This window comes from Syngnathus scovelli, chromosome 5 (genome assembly GCF_024217435.2).
Source record: "Syngnathus scovelli strain Florida chromosome 5, RoL_Ssco_1.2, whole genome shotgun sequence".
Lineage (NCBI taxonomy): Eukaryota > Metazoa > Chordata > Actinopteri > Syngnathiformes > Syngnathidae > Syngnathus > Syngnathus scovelli.
The window spans coordinates 1,047,896-1,062,045 of record NC_090851.1 but is presented as its reverse complement, the minus strand read 5'-3'; the positions used below and the strand labels follow the sequence as shown (position 1 = coordinate 1,062,045).

At 51.7% G+C, this 14,150-nt stretch overlaps 2 protein-coding genes across 3 annotated transcripts; one reads left to right on the top strand and one right to left on the bottom strand.

Annotated features, from left to right (window-relative positions):
- Positions 1-7: 7 nt before the first annotated feature.
- Positions 8-6,250, bottom strand: dla (deltaA). Of its 2 annotated transcripts, XM_049720915.2 has the most exons (11): positions 5,754-6,248; positions 5,327-5,638; positions 4,764-4,824; positions 4,412-4,669; positions 3,391-3,451; positions 3,184-3,314; positions 2,680-2,849; positions 2,376-2,592; positions 1,538-2,303; positions 1,232-1,340; positions 8-873 (listed from the first exon to the last, which is right to left on the bottom strand). In XM_049720915.2, exons 1-11 carry the CDS (start codon positions 5,808-5,810, stop codon positions 868-870), a joined length of 2,148 nt encoding a protein of 715 aa, XP_049576872.1. In that variant the 5' UTR covers positions 5,811-6,248; the 3' UTR covers positions 8-867. The 2 variants fall into 2 exon arrangements, with proteins under 2 accessions (XP_049576872.1, XP_049576871.1); XM_049720914.2 differs by lacking the exon at positions 8-873 and having other exon boundaries at positions 1,223-1,340; positions 5,754-6,250.
- Positions 6,251-10,893: 4,643 nt separating this feature from the next.
- si:ch211-133l11.10 (rho-related GTP-binding protein RhoU) lies at positions 10,894-14,150 on the top strand. Its single transcript, XM_049720923.2, has 4 exons — positions 10,894-11,848; positions 12,336-12,394; positions 12,504-12,533; positions 12,937-14,150. The coding sequence occupies exons 1-4, from the start codon at positions 11,593-11,595 to the stop codon at positions 13,450-13,452; spliced, it is 861 nt and encodes a 286-aa protein (XP_049576880.1). The 5' UTR covers positions 10,894-11,592; the 3' UTR covers positions 13,453-14,150.

Sequence of the window (14,150 nt, the reverse complement as noted above, 5' to 3'; positions counted from 1 at the left end):
AGCGGAGCACGTTTAGTCTCTTTTTATTATTTGCAAAAATAGTCTTGGCTAATTCCTTCATTGACAAACAGCAGAAGAGTAAATGTACAGCACAATTCCTCTTAAATAACTTTTTTTTTTTTCATTCCCATTGACCTGAAGTGCCTTTGCAAATATCATCATCATCCGTCAAAAGAAAGCAACTTAAATAATCCTGACAAACAAGCACAAATATACAATACAAAATAAGAATAACACAGAATGCTTAAATTAACTTAAATTAAATCAGAATAAAATCATAATTTTTTCTCGTTTTTTTTTTTCTATTTTACAAAAAGAGGACAATCGGTTTAGAGGAAGAAGAGGACAATGCTTTTGTCACTGGCGTATTGGAGGGCAAAAAAATTCATAAAAGGTCATATAGCGACCAGTTTTTTTTCTTTTTTTTTTTCTTTTTTTACGAAGAGGCCATTATGGCCAAACATCCGCCGTTTGATGCGGTTCCTGGGTTTGAGAAAAAGGCCTGGGTGCAAACATTGCAAAAAACAAAACAAAAAAATTAAAAAAAATCCTATCTTGGCGCCTTTTTTTTTTTCTGAAATTATTCGTTACAGTCCATTTAATATTTATTCTTCATTTGTACTCCCCGATGCCCGACAAAGAGGCAGAACAGAAAGCTAAGCGTCCGTTTACGTTTAACCGTGAACTTGACATTTTTTTTGTTCCCCTTACACGAACGACCCCGCCGGTTCCTATTTCCAGTCGAGAACCAGCTCAGTCTGAATATCAGTCAAAGGTCTCAGCAGCAGCGAGCGTAGAGCAGCATCTCATCAAGGAGCATAAAAACTCTCCCATACAGCAAAATGAGCGAGCCCGTCGCCGGCCCCTTTACACCTGCAACAGGTAGAAGATCCGTTTTTCACAACAATTGAAAAGCAGTTGTCGGAAACATCTGGAACAAAAGTTAAAAGCTCCGTGCGACACAGATGTGAAGCAAAGAAACGGATTAAATGAAAAATATTTTCAAAACAACACAGGCTCTAAAATTGATCCCTGTGGAACACCATATGACGAAGCGGTAGTCAGAGCAACCGAAGCTAACTCAAAATGTCTGCCAAATGGAACCCAACGCACTCGTGAGCGCCCACCTGTCGGTGAAATTGAGCCCTCCACCATAAATCCAACTAAAGCAAACTTTACGATCTGTGTTGCACGGAGCCAAAACTAAGCTCCCTTGAGAACATCAACTCACCTCAGTTGCAATTATACATTCGTCCTTCTCCTCCGACATGACAAACACAGATTTGTACTTGTTGTCCGCACATGCAGACATTTCTGGACTATTTAATTCCGACGTATCGCTGTGGGGAAAGAGAAAGGGGAAAAAAAATTAGCTTTAGCTTAACTTTGCTAGGTTCTTACACAAGAACGGAATTCCATCTGAAAAATGAATGAATATTCTAAGGCAATATTTCAAGACTGTAATATTTCAAGACTGTATCTAATATGCCATATTCTTCATACTCTACTCAGGATTGGGTGTTGGAGATCTTCCTACCATTTTAAGCGTTTGCTGTGTTTCTCCTCAAACTCAAAGGAGTCCAGGGATTGGCACTTGTCCTCACAGGCTGCGTCTTTGGCCACCTGCTCATAGTTGACCTCGCGCACCAGGTTGTAGTCTGCGGGCGGCGGGCCGCTCTTGTAGCTCCGCCGTCCGGGCGACGCCCCCTCGTCAGGGTCCCCCCCACCGCACAAGTCCATCTTTTTGTTGATGTTTTTCACCCCCGGAGTCAGCACGACCGGGCCGTCCCGCTCGCCACGTTGGCAGTTGTTGGTCAGGTTGTTAATGGTTTCGCCCTCGCCGCCCGTCTCCCCGGAGCCGTCACGTTGGACTTTGGAGCGGAAGAATCCAACCAGCACGGCGCAACCCGCCAGAAGCAGGAGCACCAGAGCCACGCCGGAGCCGATGGCCATCCAGGGTACCTCGGAACCTCGGATGGCGGCGTGCTCGGGGAGCAGGAACTGGCAGTTGCGGCCGCCGTAACCCGGGACGCAGGCGCAGACGTAGCGGTTGTTCCTCTCGTGGCAGGTGGCGCCGTTGTGGCACGGGTTATGCTCGCAGCGGCTGATGGGCGAGCTGCAGTTCCGCCCCGTGTAGCCCGGCGGGCAGGTGCAAACGTAGCCGTGGCCGCCGTCCTGGCAGGTGGCGCCGTTCTGACACGGGTACGAGGAGCACTCGTCACCGGTGTGGTCGCAGTTCATGCCCGTGAAGCCGTCCGGGCACTGGCACAGGTACGAGTTGACCAGATCCACGCAACGAGCGCCTGGGAATGCAAACGACCCGGTCAGGACTAGTTCTGAAATGATCTGGTTGTGAGTGTATTGTTCGTCCTCACCGTTGGAGCAGGGAGCCGAGGTGCAGTGGTCTATCTTCTTCTCGCAGGTGAAGCCGGCGTAGCCGGTGGGACACTGGCAGAAGTAGCCTCCGTCGGGGTTGTCGCTGCAGCGGCCGCCGTTGGAGCACGGGGCGTCGGCGCACGTCATGGCGCTCAGCTCGCAGTTGTTGCCGTAGAAACCGTGAGGACATTGGCAGCTGTAGGTGTTCTGCAAGTCCTGATGGGGGACGGCAAGAAGATACCGTGTCAAAATCCCCCCTAAAAAAGGTCTGTTTGTTTGAGTTTGTGCGCCAACGTGACTCACGGTGCAGCTCCCCCCGTTGCGGCAGGGGTTCCCGGCGCATTCGTTGACTTGGGTCTCGCAGCTGGCGCCGCTGAAACCGGGTCTGCAGGAACAGGTGTAGCTGCCCTGGCCCGTGTTGCTACAAGTGGCCCCATTCATGCACGGCTTGTGGTGCGTGCAGTAGTTCAGGTCTGGACACAAGATGCACACATGTGGATTAGCCCCCGCGGAATGTTTTGCTCCCGCTGGACTGCGGTTAGCAATTATTCGTGCCCCCGACAACTGGGTCCCCCCCCTTTCCCCCCTCCAAAACCACAGCTGTAGCATTAGCGACTTAGCATCAGGTTTTTTGTTTCAAGAGCACAAGAGGTTCCTTTGATGACTTTCTTTTAAACTGGCTTTTCAGATTAGTGGAACTCTCGGAGGGTTGCAGTACCGCCAGAAAGCTGCGGGGGCAGCAGAGCTCAATTTACGGTATGTGACGGCGCCACCGATTTCTGTTTGGTTCTTAATGATGGTGCCCACCTTGGTTGCAGAAGAGGCCCCCCCAGCCCTCCTGACAGTTGCACTGCCAGGGCTGCTGGCAGGTCCCGTGGAGGCAGCCCGGGTATCGGATGCACTCGTCGCAGTAGCGGCCCTTGAAGCCCACCCGGCACCTGTGGACCGACGGGAGGACGGTAAGAGCGTACTCGGGAAAACTTTGAGCCCGGGCACACTGCGGCAGAACCTTACTTGCACTCGCCGGGTTTCTCGCAGAAGCCGTGCTCGTCGTCGCAGCCGGGCAGGCAGATTGCTAAAAAACACAAATTGGCATTATTAGCATTAAGCTAATTTTTTTGTGTTTGTGTGCGTGTAATCTTGTTTTTCATTAGCGCCAGTATGTTTTTCTTCCTTGTTTCTGTGTGTGTGTTGATAATGTGTGTTTGTGTGAGCACGCGCTCTCACACAGCCCCCCCCACCTCTCTCCTTGACCCCACCCCCACAGCCACTGTCTTTTTTTTTTTTTTTCCCCTCTGAGCTGCAGTTCAAAACTCTTTTATTCACCCTACACACACACACACACACACACACACTGGTGGTCCCCGATAGATAAGAGTGGACAGCTGGCGAGTGTGTTGCCAGCGTGCGACAGCTGCCCCATTGTCTGAGAGCTGCCGGCAGCTGCCCACTTCAAACAATGACGCCCCCCCCCCCATTTCTAAAGCCCCCAACTCCAACCCCAAACCACCAGCGGCAGCCAATCACGAGGCCTGCGTGTCAATTTATGGCACGCGTGACATTATTCACCCCAAAACTTTCCTTGGAATAAATCAAGTGCGCGTGTGTCACATGGGGCAGGGAAGGGGGGGGCTGCTTGGCGGGCAGGCGGGCGAAGGGCTTGTTTACTCCCAGAAAAGTTCTCGACACTAACGGCACATCCTGCTACCAACGCTACCTTTCCTGATGTATAGCCAGCCGGATATTATTTAACTCCAAAACGTCAACGTTTGCATGTCCGTGTGTCAAATTTGACTCTGGAATAAATATGCCGATTTAGCAGCTAGCACGCTAATTGTGTAGCTAGCCTCTTTTGTGGAAAGTTTACAGCACATCACTGTAAAAAAATATTTCATTTAAATTTAAGGCAACAATTCAACTGTTTGAATTTGGGGCTTGTGCAAATTTGCTTTGTTGAGGTAACAAATATATTTGCTGCAAATGTCAATAATTTGTATTTTCATGTTGTTCCCATTGAAATTGTGTGCGTACTCACGCTCGGTGCAGTATTGTCCCTTCCAGCCGGCGTCGCACAGGATCTCGCCGCGCTCTCCGCACGTAAAATGTCCGAAGGCGTCGTCGCGAGGCCGGCAGAAGACGGAGCATCCGTCGCCGTAGTAGTGCTCGTCGCACACGAAGCGGTACGCGTACTTGAGCTCGGTGCGGCCCGCCGTGTGCAGGTCCTGCGACCAATCCTCGCCCACCGTCAAATGGCGCTGGGTGCTCATGGTGCTGATCACGCGATCCGGGTTCTCTGCGGGAGGCAACAGAACAGGCGTGTTTGTGCATTTGCTCCCTCTAGTGGTGTGTGAAAGAATCACTTTATGTTATGGTGGGGGTGGGCTTACCTGTGGACAGGTCGTCTTTGGAGTCAGTGTGCAATGCCTCGATGATGAGCGAGAAGGTCCCCTGAGGAGACAAGCGGCTTGGTGAAGCTGCCGAACCCTCAGCGGTGTCATAAGTCAAGCCCCGGAGGGCCGATACGCAAACACGCCCCTCCCCTCCCCAACATCATTTCCATCCACCCAAGTTGACCCGGATGGATGGATAAGACGGACATTTAAGGACATTTGAACCATCTCAAATGGTTTCCCAAGGCAACAGACCACCAGATGGATGGAAAAGCAAATTGAGCGGCAATTTAGGATTGGTTAGGAAAGCGACTGCGTGGATAGAATGGAGAATTTGGAGTATGTTTTTTGAAGAGGAAAGTGGAATTTCTGATTTTCGTGAAGGCAACAACAGGAGAGAAAGTGAGAAGATCAGTTGTTTTGTAGGGAAAATTGTGATTTCCGATTTTTTTAAGTCAACACCAGACGATGGAGCTATAATTGACTTTCCAAGACAGGTGCCCGCCCGCCCGCCTGCCTGCCCCCCTCCCTCCCTGCCTCCCTTCCCGCCTCGCGCTTACCGGCCAAGTGAAGCCAAAGTTGATCCTGATGGGGTTGCTGAAGGAGCTCTCGGGGATGGCGTCGGGGATCTGGAAAGAGTTGGCGCCCAGCACGGGCGTGACGGCGCCTCCGTAATTGCATGGCGGCTCGGGCGACGCGTTGGGCTGGTAATGCTTCAGGCACACCCGAAAGAAAGTCTGGCAGGCGCACTGCTGCGCGGACGACGACGAGGGGGACCCCCCGCCGCCGCCGCAACAGTTCCTGTTGCCCTGCGCGCCCTTCTTGTTGAGGAACTCCTGCAGGCGCAGCTCGAACACCCCCGAGCAGAAGCCCTGCGTGCGCGCGCGAGCGAGCGAGCGCCAGGCGGCATCAGAAAAAAAAAGCGAATTTAGCCACTTATTGCCCAACTCCCAAGTTCACGTTGAAGGAAATCCAAATGCCACTTACCTGACATAGCAACGTGGCCAGCACCGCGACGCCCAGCAGCATCTTTAATAAATACATGATAAATAAATAAATACAAATAAATAAAGAAAAAAAGTTTAAACGGGCCCGCTAGGAAGATGCATGGAGCGGCTCATAAAGCGCCACCGCGCATGCGCGTCCCGGAGGAGTTCAGAGAAAAAAAAAAAAGCACAGCGAGACTGTTAATCCCAAAACTTTCTTCTGAGATGAAAGATTGAAAATTGTAATTTAAAAATAATCAAATAATCTTTTGTTAACAAAAAAAAGCGTTCCAGTGGCTTTATAATCCCAGACAAAGGTGGCCTTCTCCTTTCCTAATTGAGGAAGAGTCCAACATGTTTTCCTTTCTTGTCTGTCCTCGTCTCCTTCTCCTTGGTCTTCTTTTCTTCCCGGCTGTCCGGCGCAGGCCGCCTGCAGCCGGTTATATACATGCTATGCTAATAACATGCAAATGAGCCCTGCTCCTCCTCCTCCTCATGCTCCTTCTTGTCTTCCTCCCCCCAATCTGGCCCTCGCTCGTGCGCGCTCCCCATGCATGCACCACGCCATGCAGGAGGAGCTTGGTCGTCCTGCAGCACGTCGGGCGGACGACAGGAAATCTGAAACTTTTCTCTGGTTTTATTTGACGTTTAGTGACTTCCGAATGGTTGACATCTGACGCTTTTGTTTCCTTTCACTTCCTTCTCCCTGCAGTTGCAACACGGCTAATGATTTATATATATTTTTTTAATCTGATGATGAAAATGATTTAGATATCATTTTTAATCTTTGGATGAGTTTGGGGTGGTGATGAGAATTTCTTTGAATACGTCTTTGGAGTTTGTGTTGTTGATGATGTCTTCCAAACTTCCAAGTTGTCCCACCACCTTTTTTTCTTTCATTTAACTTCTCATCTTTCTTCTAAGATGTAATTAATATCACTAATAACTTTATTTCCCCCACGATTGAGAAGTTTGTGGTGTTGAGAGCTAAATTGACGTTTCTACACATTAAGTAGGAGAGTTGTTTTTTTTTTTTTTCCTTAGTGGACTTGGTGAGAACTTCCCAAACGGTTGACATGTGACTTGGTTTCCTTTTGTTGCCTTCAAACTTCCCAAAAGAGTTCGTTTATTGCCTCAACAGGGACACACCCACTCACAATCTTGGCACACAACTTGTAAGCTTGCCTGATTGTTTTTTTTCCTCCCTCTTCTTCCTCTTCCTCCTCCTCCTCATCTTCTTCCTATTTGCTCCAAAACATTCCTTGGCGAAGTTGTGCGCTCAACGAACTTGCGCTTGCAAGCAACATGATGCGCGCGTGTGTAGCTTTACATTGTGCGTTGTGTACATTGTGTGTATGTGGCTCGCGTGGCCAACATGAGGGGGAACTTGTGCCATTGTGTGCGCGCAAGCCAAGGAGGAGCCCCCCCCCCCCCCCCCCAACCTCCCCCTCAGCTGTATGCTAATTCAGCTCGCACCTGCTCTTCTCACAACAGCATGCGCGCGCCCGGCCCAGGCAGGCGGGCGCGACCCCCCCTCCCTCCCCTGAACACACGTGCCCTCCCCCCGCCCCTCCCCACAGACTCCACGCGCATGCACACATCTGGCGCGTGCACGAGGGTGTCTCTGCCCTGTACGTTCTTGGCGTCAGACCACAGCTACTCCGCTTGTTTATTTGTTTTGGGTGACGTCATAGGATGGTTCGGCGAAAACGCTCAAAGTTGTCTTCCTTACTTTCTATTCTGGTTTCTCGGTCAGTGTGTGTGAAAGTGTGAGTGTGGTAACAAGTTGGTAAGTTGTGTTCGTGCACGCGTGTGTTAGAGTGAGCGTGTTTATGTGTGCGCGCGAGCAACCATTGATGCGTTTTCATCGGCATCGATTGAGAATCCAGCGTGTGTGTGTGGAGGGGGGGGGGGGTCTGCGTGGGGCATTAGGAGGTGTTCAGCGATGGACCACGACACGCCTTCAGACGCGGACAGACCCTTGCACGCCATCTGCCACGAGCCCACAGCACCGAAGCCCACCACCACCACCACCACCCGCGCGCTTCCTCCATCTCCAATTATGCCCCTCCCCTCCCCCCCAGTGGGTGCCTCAATCTCGCCTCTATGTCCCAATGTCCGGCGGGCGGGCTCCCGCGACTGCAAGCATGTTAAGGAGCTGTAACGGTATGGGCCCTCAGGGGCCATATGGTGAGGGAGCTTGGGGCGGGGGGGGGGGGGGGGGGGGTCTCCGAAGAGGAGACACCACATGGTCACTCGTGGGAACGTAAACACGGCGCCCATCACACGATATCGATCATATGATGAGAGACGAGGAGGGGGAGGGGTGATCGTGCATGTTTGTGTGTGCGCGCGCGTGCATGTGCTCGTGCACTCGCGGGGAATATCAATACGCGTGTGATGCCACGCTGGTGGTGTTTGACAATGGAAGGCGCACTTTGTAATGACGCGCATGCGCACTAGCAGGCAGGGTGCTCCACTTATTTTGGGTTCTTGACATTCGGGACTCCTCGAGAGTCTAGTCGTTTGCATATTCATGAAGGAGGTTCCTCGAGACGTGCTGAGTTTAAATTGGTGCGCCAGTAAAACGCAGAACTGTTGTCATTGCGTGGGGACCCAGGGACGCCTTTGCGCGCGCGCGTGTGTGTGTGTGTTGGGGGGGTTGTAGGCGTGGTCCTTACGTGCCCAGTCGCGTGCCAGTGTTTTGAAAAGCAAACGCCACGCATGTTCAATACACACACCCAAAAATGAATGAATTCTACAAAAAAAATTGCGAAACCTCATGATGACGTCATTGTGGCACTGTAATGGTGATCCCACCAAAAGTACATTGAGCTCTGCTTTTTGATCAGAGCGAAGTAATCAAGTTAAAATGTATCATTTTGAACGACGACGGTGTGACTTGAGGAAGTTCTGCCCCCCCCCCCCCCCAAGTCCCGCCTCCCCCTTGTCTGTGTTGAATCACCGTCTCTATCCTAACCACGAGCATCTGCCTTGACTGGAACAGATGCACACACCTGCCCCCCCCCCCCTCCCACCGCACCTCCCAAACAGCCTTTCAAGCCTCCATGGGAGCCCAGCGGGCCCACAATGGGGGTGCGGTGGGGGGTGCAGTAACCAAATACGGCCTATCCCCCCAGGACAAGACAGGCGTTCTGTTGAGTCGCTGTCCCAAACAATCTGCTGCGCCACTGCTCATTTGAAATGTGCTCCGAGGTGTTCGACTCAAAATGCCACGCGATGACATCGGCATATTTCCGGCCTCCGATTATTGGCTCGTTGATTCCGTGTTGTAGGCCCGCTGCCGGGAACCCAGTCGGAACCCCCAGGCCGATCGGGGGCGGCAGGTGCTCCCTGGGCCGGGTGGATGAAAGGCATGGGAAGGAGGGGGGCGTCTGTCGGAAGACCAGGTTACACATGAAAAGGCGTCTTTTTGTTCCAGAAAAAGACGCGCAACAGCCCATTGCTGGGGCAGCGGTGCTTAATGGCGCCATAATCGCCCCCGGTTCCTATCTCTCAGCTGCCACTGCGGGACAGAGGATCCACACGCACCTGTTGTCCCCCCCCAGCCAACCCCTCCCCTTTTGCCCCCGCCCCCATTGTGTCCGGCCCCCGCCTTCGCCCTATAGCGTGCTACACCTCAGGAATGCTCCTTGTCCCCGGAGAGAGCTTATGCACGATGAGAAGGGGGGGGGGGGGGGGGCAGGCTTGAAGGGTGGCTTCAAGAGGGAGGAGGGTGCCGGCCGGCCGGTCTCTCCGGGAGCCGCTCCGTCCAGATCCAGAGAATCATGTCCTAAATCACCGGCTCCCGAGGGAAGACTCTCCATTGTGCTGAGATGGCCCCTGCAAGCTGGGCTGCCAGCTGCCACTGCTGCAGCGTCATGTGCCCCCCACCCCCACCCCCCACCACCTTCAGCCCCATCACAACGCTCCAAATAACATTTGGCCTACAAGAACCTTTGAAAGTCTGCCAGTCCAAAATGTTACATCCACGTTGGCAGCTGCACGCTTCCGTAACCAAACAACTTTTTTTCCTTGGTGTTGTCCCATATCGCTCAGCGGATTAATTTCTTCTGTCAGCGGTGACGCGACAAATAGCATCGAAGTGAACGCGAAGGGCAGCTCGACGGAGCCGGCAGCGTGACTTGTCACGGATCAGGTAAGCCGATGAGCTTCCTCCCCAATTTGTTCCGAGCGGCAAAGTTGCACCGGCATCAAGCCAGCCTAATTCATCAGCCCTGTTTACCAAACCACATTAGCATTTTATTTATTCCCCCATCTCAGCCCCCCCCCCCTCCCTTCTGTGTATTTTTCCCTCGCATGCTTCAATGTGCTGCCGTCTAATGAAGATTGTAATGATGGCTTGTCAATCTTAGATAAGAAGCAGCACGCCCCCTTCGGAAGGCGGGGCGGGGGTCCTCACGTTCTCATGGTGGCCCGGACAGGAGGGAGGGGGGCTGGGGGCATTAAGGGTGGCGACACCCGTGGCACACGCCTGTTGACCGAGCTACAAAGCAAAAGTGTGTGACCCCCCCCGCCCCCACAGAGCCTGCTGCTGCCATTGTCCTGCCAAGACACAAGACCAATCCTGTTAGACCCCCTCGGAACCCCCAACACACACACAATCGGTTTTACCAATCAGCTGACCCCCACATGGCTTTTTCACCCGCTCCTGCTCGAGCAGCTTTTTTTTATTTATTTTTATTCCGCCAATCAACCAGAATGGTTCTCTCTTCTTTGAATTCTGTTGAGATTTTCACTTTTTTGTAAGTTTTTTGGAAATGGAAAACTGGAAATCCATCATGGTGCCTGCAGGGAGGAGCAGGTGGGCGGGGTCTGATAAGGGGGTGGCGTTCCCGGTCGCGGGACAGGGCGTGTGTGGGGGGGCGGACGGGCGGCTGGCTGGCTGGCTGGCTGGTGCGGGGGTATGGCGGCTGGCGGGGTCAGGCCCGCGTGTCCTGGGAAAGTTGCGCTCTCCATTTAAATGCGCACATGTTGCGGCCTTCTGGAGCCCGCGTCAATGCGCACGCTGACAGATGGCCGCGGGGCCATAACTATGGAGGCCCACCGCCATCACGTCCCCCCAGGGAGAGACGGACGGGGAAGCGTCTCTCAGCTGATCCCATCATAAAGAGGAGTAGAGGAAAGGAGTGTGTGTGTGTGTGTGCGCGCGCGCGTGCGCGTGTGTAATCTCTAAATTGACTTAATGTATTTGCCTGCTCTGCTCAGATTCTGATGAGATTTGATCAGATGAGGGGAGGAAGGTTGGACAAGACTCCAATGGCAACTTTGTGTGTCTGTTTGAGTCTTTTTCAAGTCTGTGTGCGCGCGTGTTTCTCCTATCAGTTAAAATATTCAATTGACAGGTTGGGCCGCAAGAGGGCGCCACATCCTCGCTATAACAACCTGGCGTATGAGTTGATAATCAGTTTCAGAGCAATCAATATCAGTGATATAAATGTCAGTTGTAAAGATGACGTCAGTTTTGTGTTTCGGTGTATTTTTATCGTTGTGTCACTAGTTATACAAATCAATTTCAAAGTTTGCTACCAGCAGTAGTGCGTTGGCTCCCTCTAGTGCGACGTGAAAAGGTTCAAAGGTCAATGAAATGTCATTATTTAGGTTTTTAACACGACGGCTATGGTAGAAGTATGTTTGTGGTTGACTTGCAATGCTTTGCTAAGCGCGTGCGTGTCCACTCTGCATAAGCTCCTTAGCGAGTGCCAATCAGGAGAAAGCTGAACACACACACACAGCGGCACACACACTTTAACGGGGAGGATGCTCGCACTCTGACACTCAACGCTCTTCTTTGTCTTTTTCCTTCTTCTTCATCAGCCATGCTTCCCGCCGACGAGAGCGGCCCCGAGCCTCGCCGCGTGTCGCTGCCTGCGCCCCCGCCGTGCCCGCCGAGCCGCCGCCACTTCCCGCTGCACTTGGGCGCGAAGCGGCGGCGTTCGGGCCCCGCGCCGGAGCGCCGCGTCAACTGCGTCCTGGTGGGAGACGGCGCGGTGGGCAAAAGCAGCCTGGTCATCAGCTACACCACCAACGGGTACCCCGCCAGATACGTGCCCACCGCTTTCGACAACTTCACAGGTACGAGCTGCTGCCTTCAACGGCGTGAACAATCCCAAAAGTAAATGGTTTATGACCCCCCCCCTATTTGTAACTACTATATTGCTGTAGGCCCCATGATGAACCCAAATCATTGATGCCCCCCCCCCTACTAGATGGATTAATAACCCCCATTATTAATTAGACAGACATGACCCCGCTAATCAGATGTTAAGCACCGCGGTTAATCAGATTTATGACCTTGTTAAAGATGAGTTTAAGACCCCTGTTAATAATCACATTGATTTTTGATCTCCCATTATTGTCCGTGATATACTGATTTACCCCTATTAATAAAAAATATATTGATTTACCCCATTATTATTATTATTTATATTTTTTTTCTACTTTTATTTTTTTATTTTATTTTTATATATATATATTTTTTTATTGAGTTATGCCTCCCAATTGTATTCCCCCATTCTATGCTAGCCTAGCTTCAGCGCTAACCTTTCCGCTGTCTCCTCAGCCGTGGTGGTGGTGGACGGGATGCCGATCGGACTGCAGCTGTGCGACACGGCGGGACAGGTACACACACACACACACACACACACACACGCCTAATTGGCGATGTGGGCTTTCTCACTCCGCTAACGCCTTTGTAATGTGTATTCTTTTGTCCATGTTGTCGCCGTAGAAATGGGGAGTTGCTGATGAATCCATCAATGTAAGTCAACACTGATCATCCAACTTGACTTTTTAATTTGTTTCACTGAACGATATGAAATTTGGCAGACTTTGAAAAGTCTGCCATTTTCATTTTAGGTGCATTTTAGTCACTTTTGCCCATTTCCATTGGGCCTTGGTGTTACTTTCTAACATGTCACCTGATATTCGACACTAAATTCGGAAACGTTATGATTCTAATCGTTGCATGTGGGTGAATTTTGGTGACTCACAGCCAAACAGGAAACCCTCAATCACAAAATCAGTCTTATCGAGAAACAGGAACCGCTTTTCCTTTGAGTTTGTACCCGCATAAAAGTGTCAAGAGTTGAATTGAGCCAGGGTGTCGGCCATTTTGGTCGCTTGAAATTGTAATGATTCTGATCCGGTTTGGTTCCTCTCAGGACGAGCTGGAGCGTCTCCGGCCGCTCTGCTACCGAAACGCCGACGTCTTCCTGCTGTGCTACAGCGTGGTCCGACCCGCTTCCTTCCGCAATCTGACCCAACGTTGGGTTCCCGAGATCCGCCGCCACTGTCCCGGCGCGCCGCTCGTCCTGGTGGGCACCCAGCTGGACCTGCGCGAAGACGTCCAAGTGCTGATCCGGCTGGCCCGGAGCCACGAGCGTCCGGTGGGCTCGGAAGAGGGTCTGCAGCTGGCCCGGCAGCTCGGCGCCGCCGGCTTCGCCGAGTGCTCGGCGCTGACCCAGAAGAACCTGAAGGAAGCCTTTGATTGCGCCATCCTGGCGAGTATCCGGCACATCCGAGATGACGGCGACCTTAGCGGCGACCTTAGCGTGTGGCCACGGAGAGTGACCCTCAAGAGTACGACTCCTGACAAAATCAAAAAGCTCTCGGAGGCTTGGTGGAAGAAGATCCGATGCCTGGTGGGGGAACAGAATTGTGACCAGCTGACTATGTAATCGGGTCAAGACACTGACTGTAGGAAAAAGTTCATCACGACCAAGATGGAGCTTCTAAATTCCTAACGTACATGTCGTTGAGTCGTTTCCTCTTTTTCTGAGACTTTGCTGAATGGACCTTCAGGACACAAATGAAGGAAAGATGAGTCTCCATTCTCAAAACACAGCTTACGTCCTGAGATGATGGGTCAGAAAGCAAACACACAAAAAAGGCGGCATCGGGGGATGAGCTGGAGATTCTCGCCGTCTAATTGGAGCCGACGGGACCACCTGGGCGGGATTACGCCGCCATATGGCGGCTCAACACGCCACTGACACTCTTGGTGTGTCGGCGTGCTCCACTTTGTGACCGCAAATCTCGTTAAGGAAGGATGGAGGCGCCAGTTGGCATCTTTGAAGAACTTAAAGACAAGCCCAGATGGAGCACCATTGCTACCTAAACTGATCATCCATTTTGACTTTGGCACTGGACCTCCATGTTGACTTTGGGATTGACTAATTTCTATTTTGACCTAGATTAGACCTTTTTGAACTTTTGACAGGCACGACAAGTTTATTTGTAAAAGCATCAGTTGACGGTAAATCCATACACTTTAAAAAAAAAAAAAGATCAAGTTAAAAAACTTCAAATGAATATGTCCAGTCAGATTGTTGCCATGCCAACGAAACGTATTTGTGTATAAAGACGCTGAAACGAG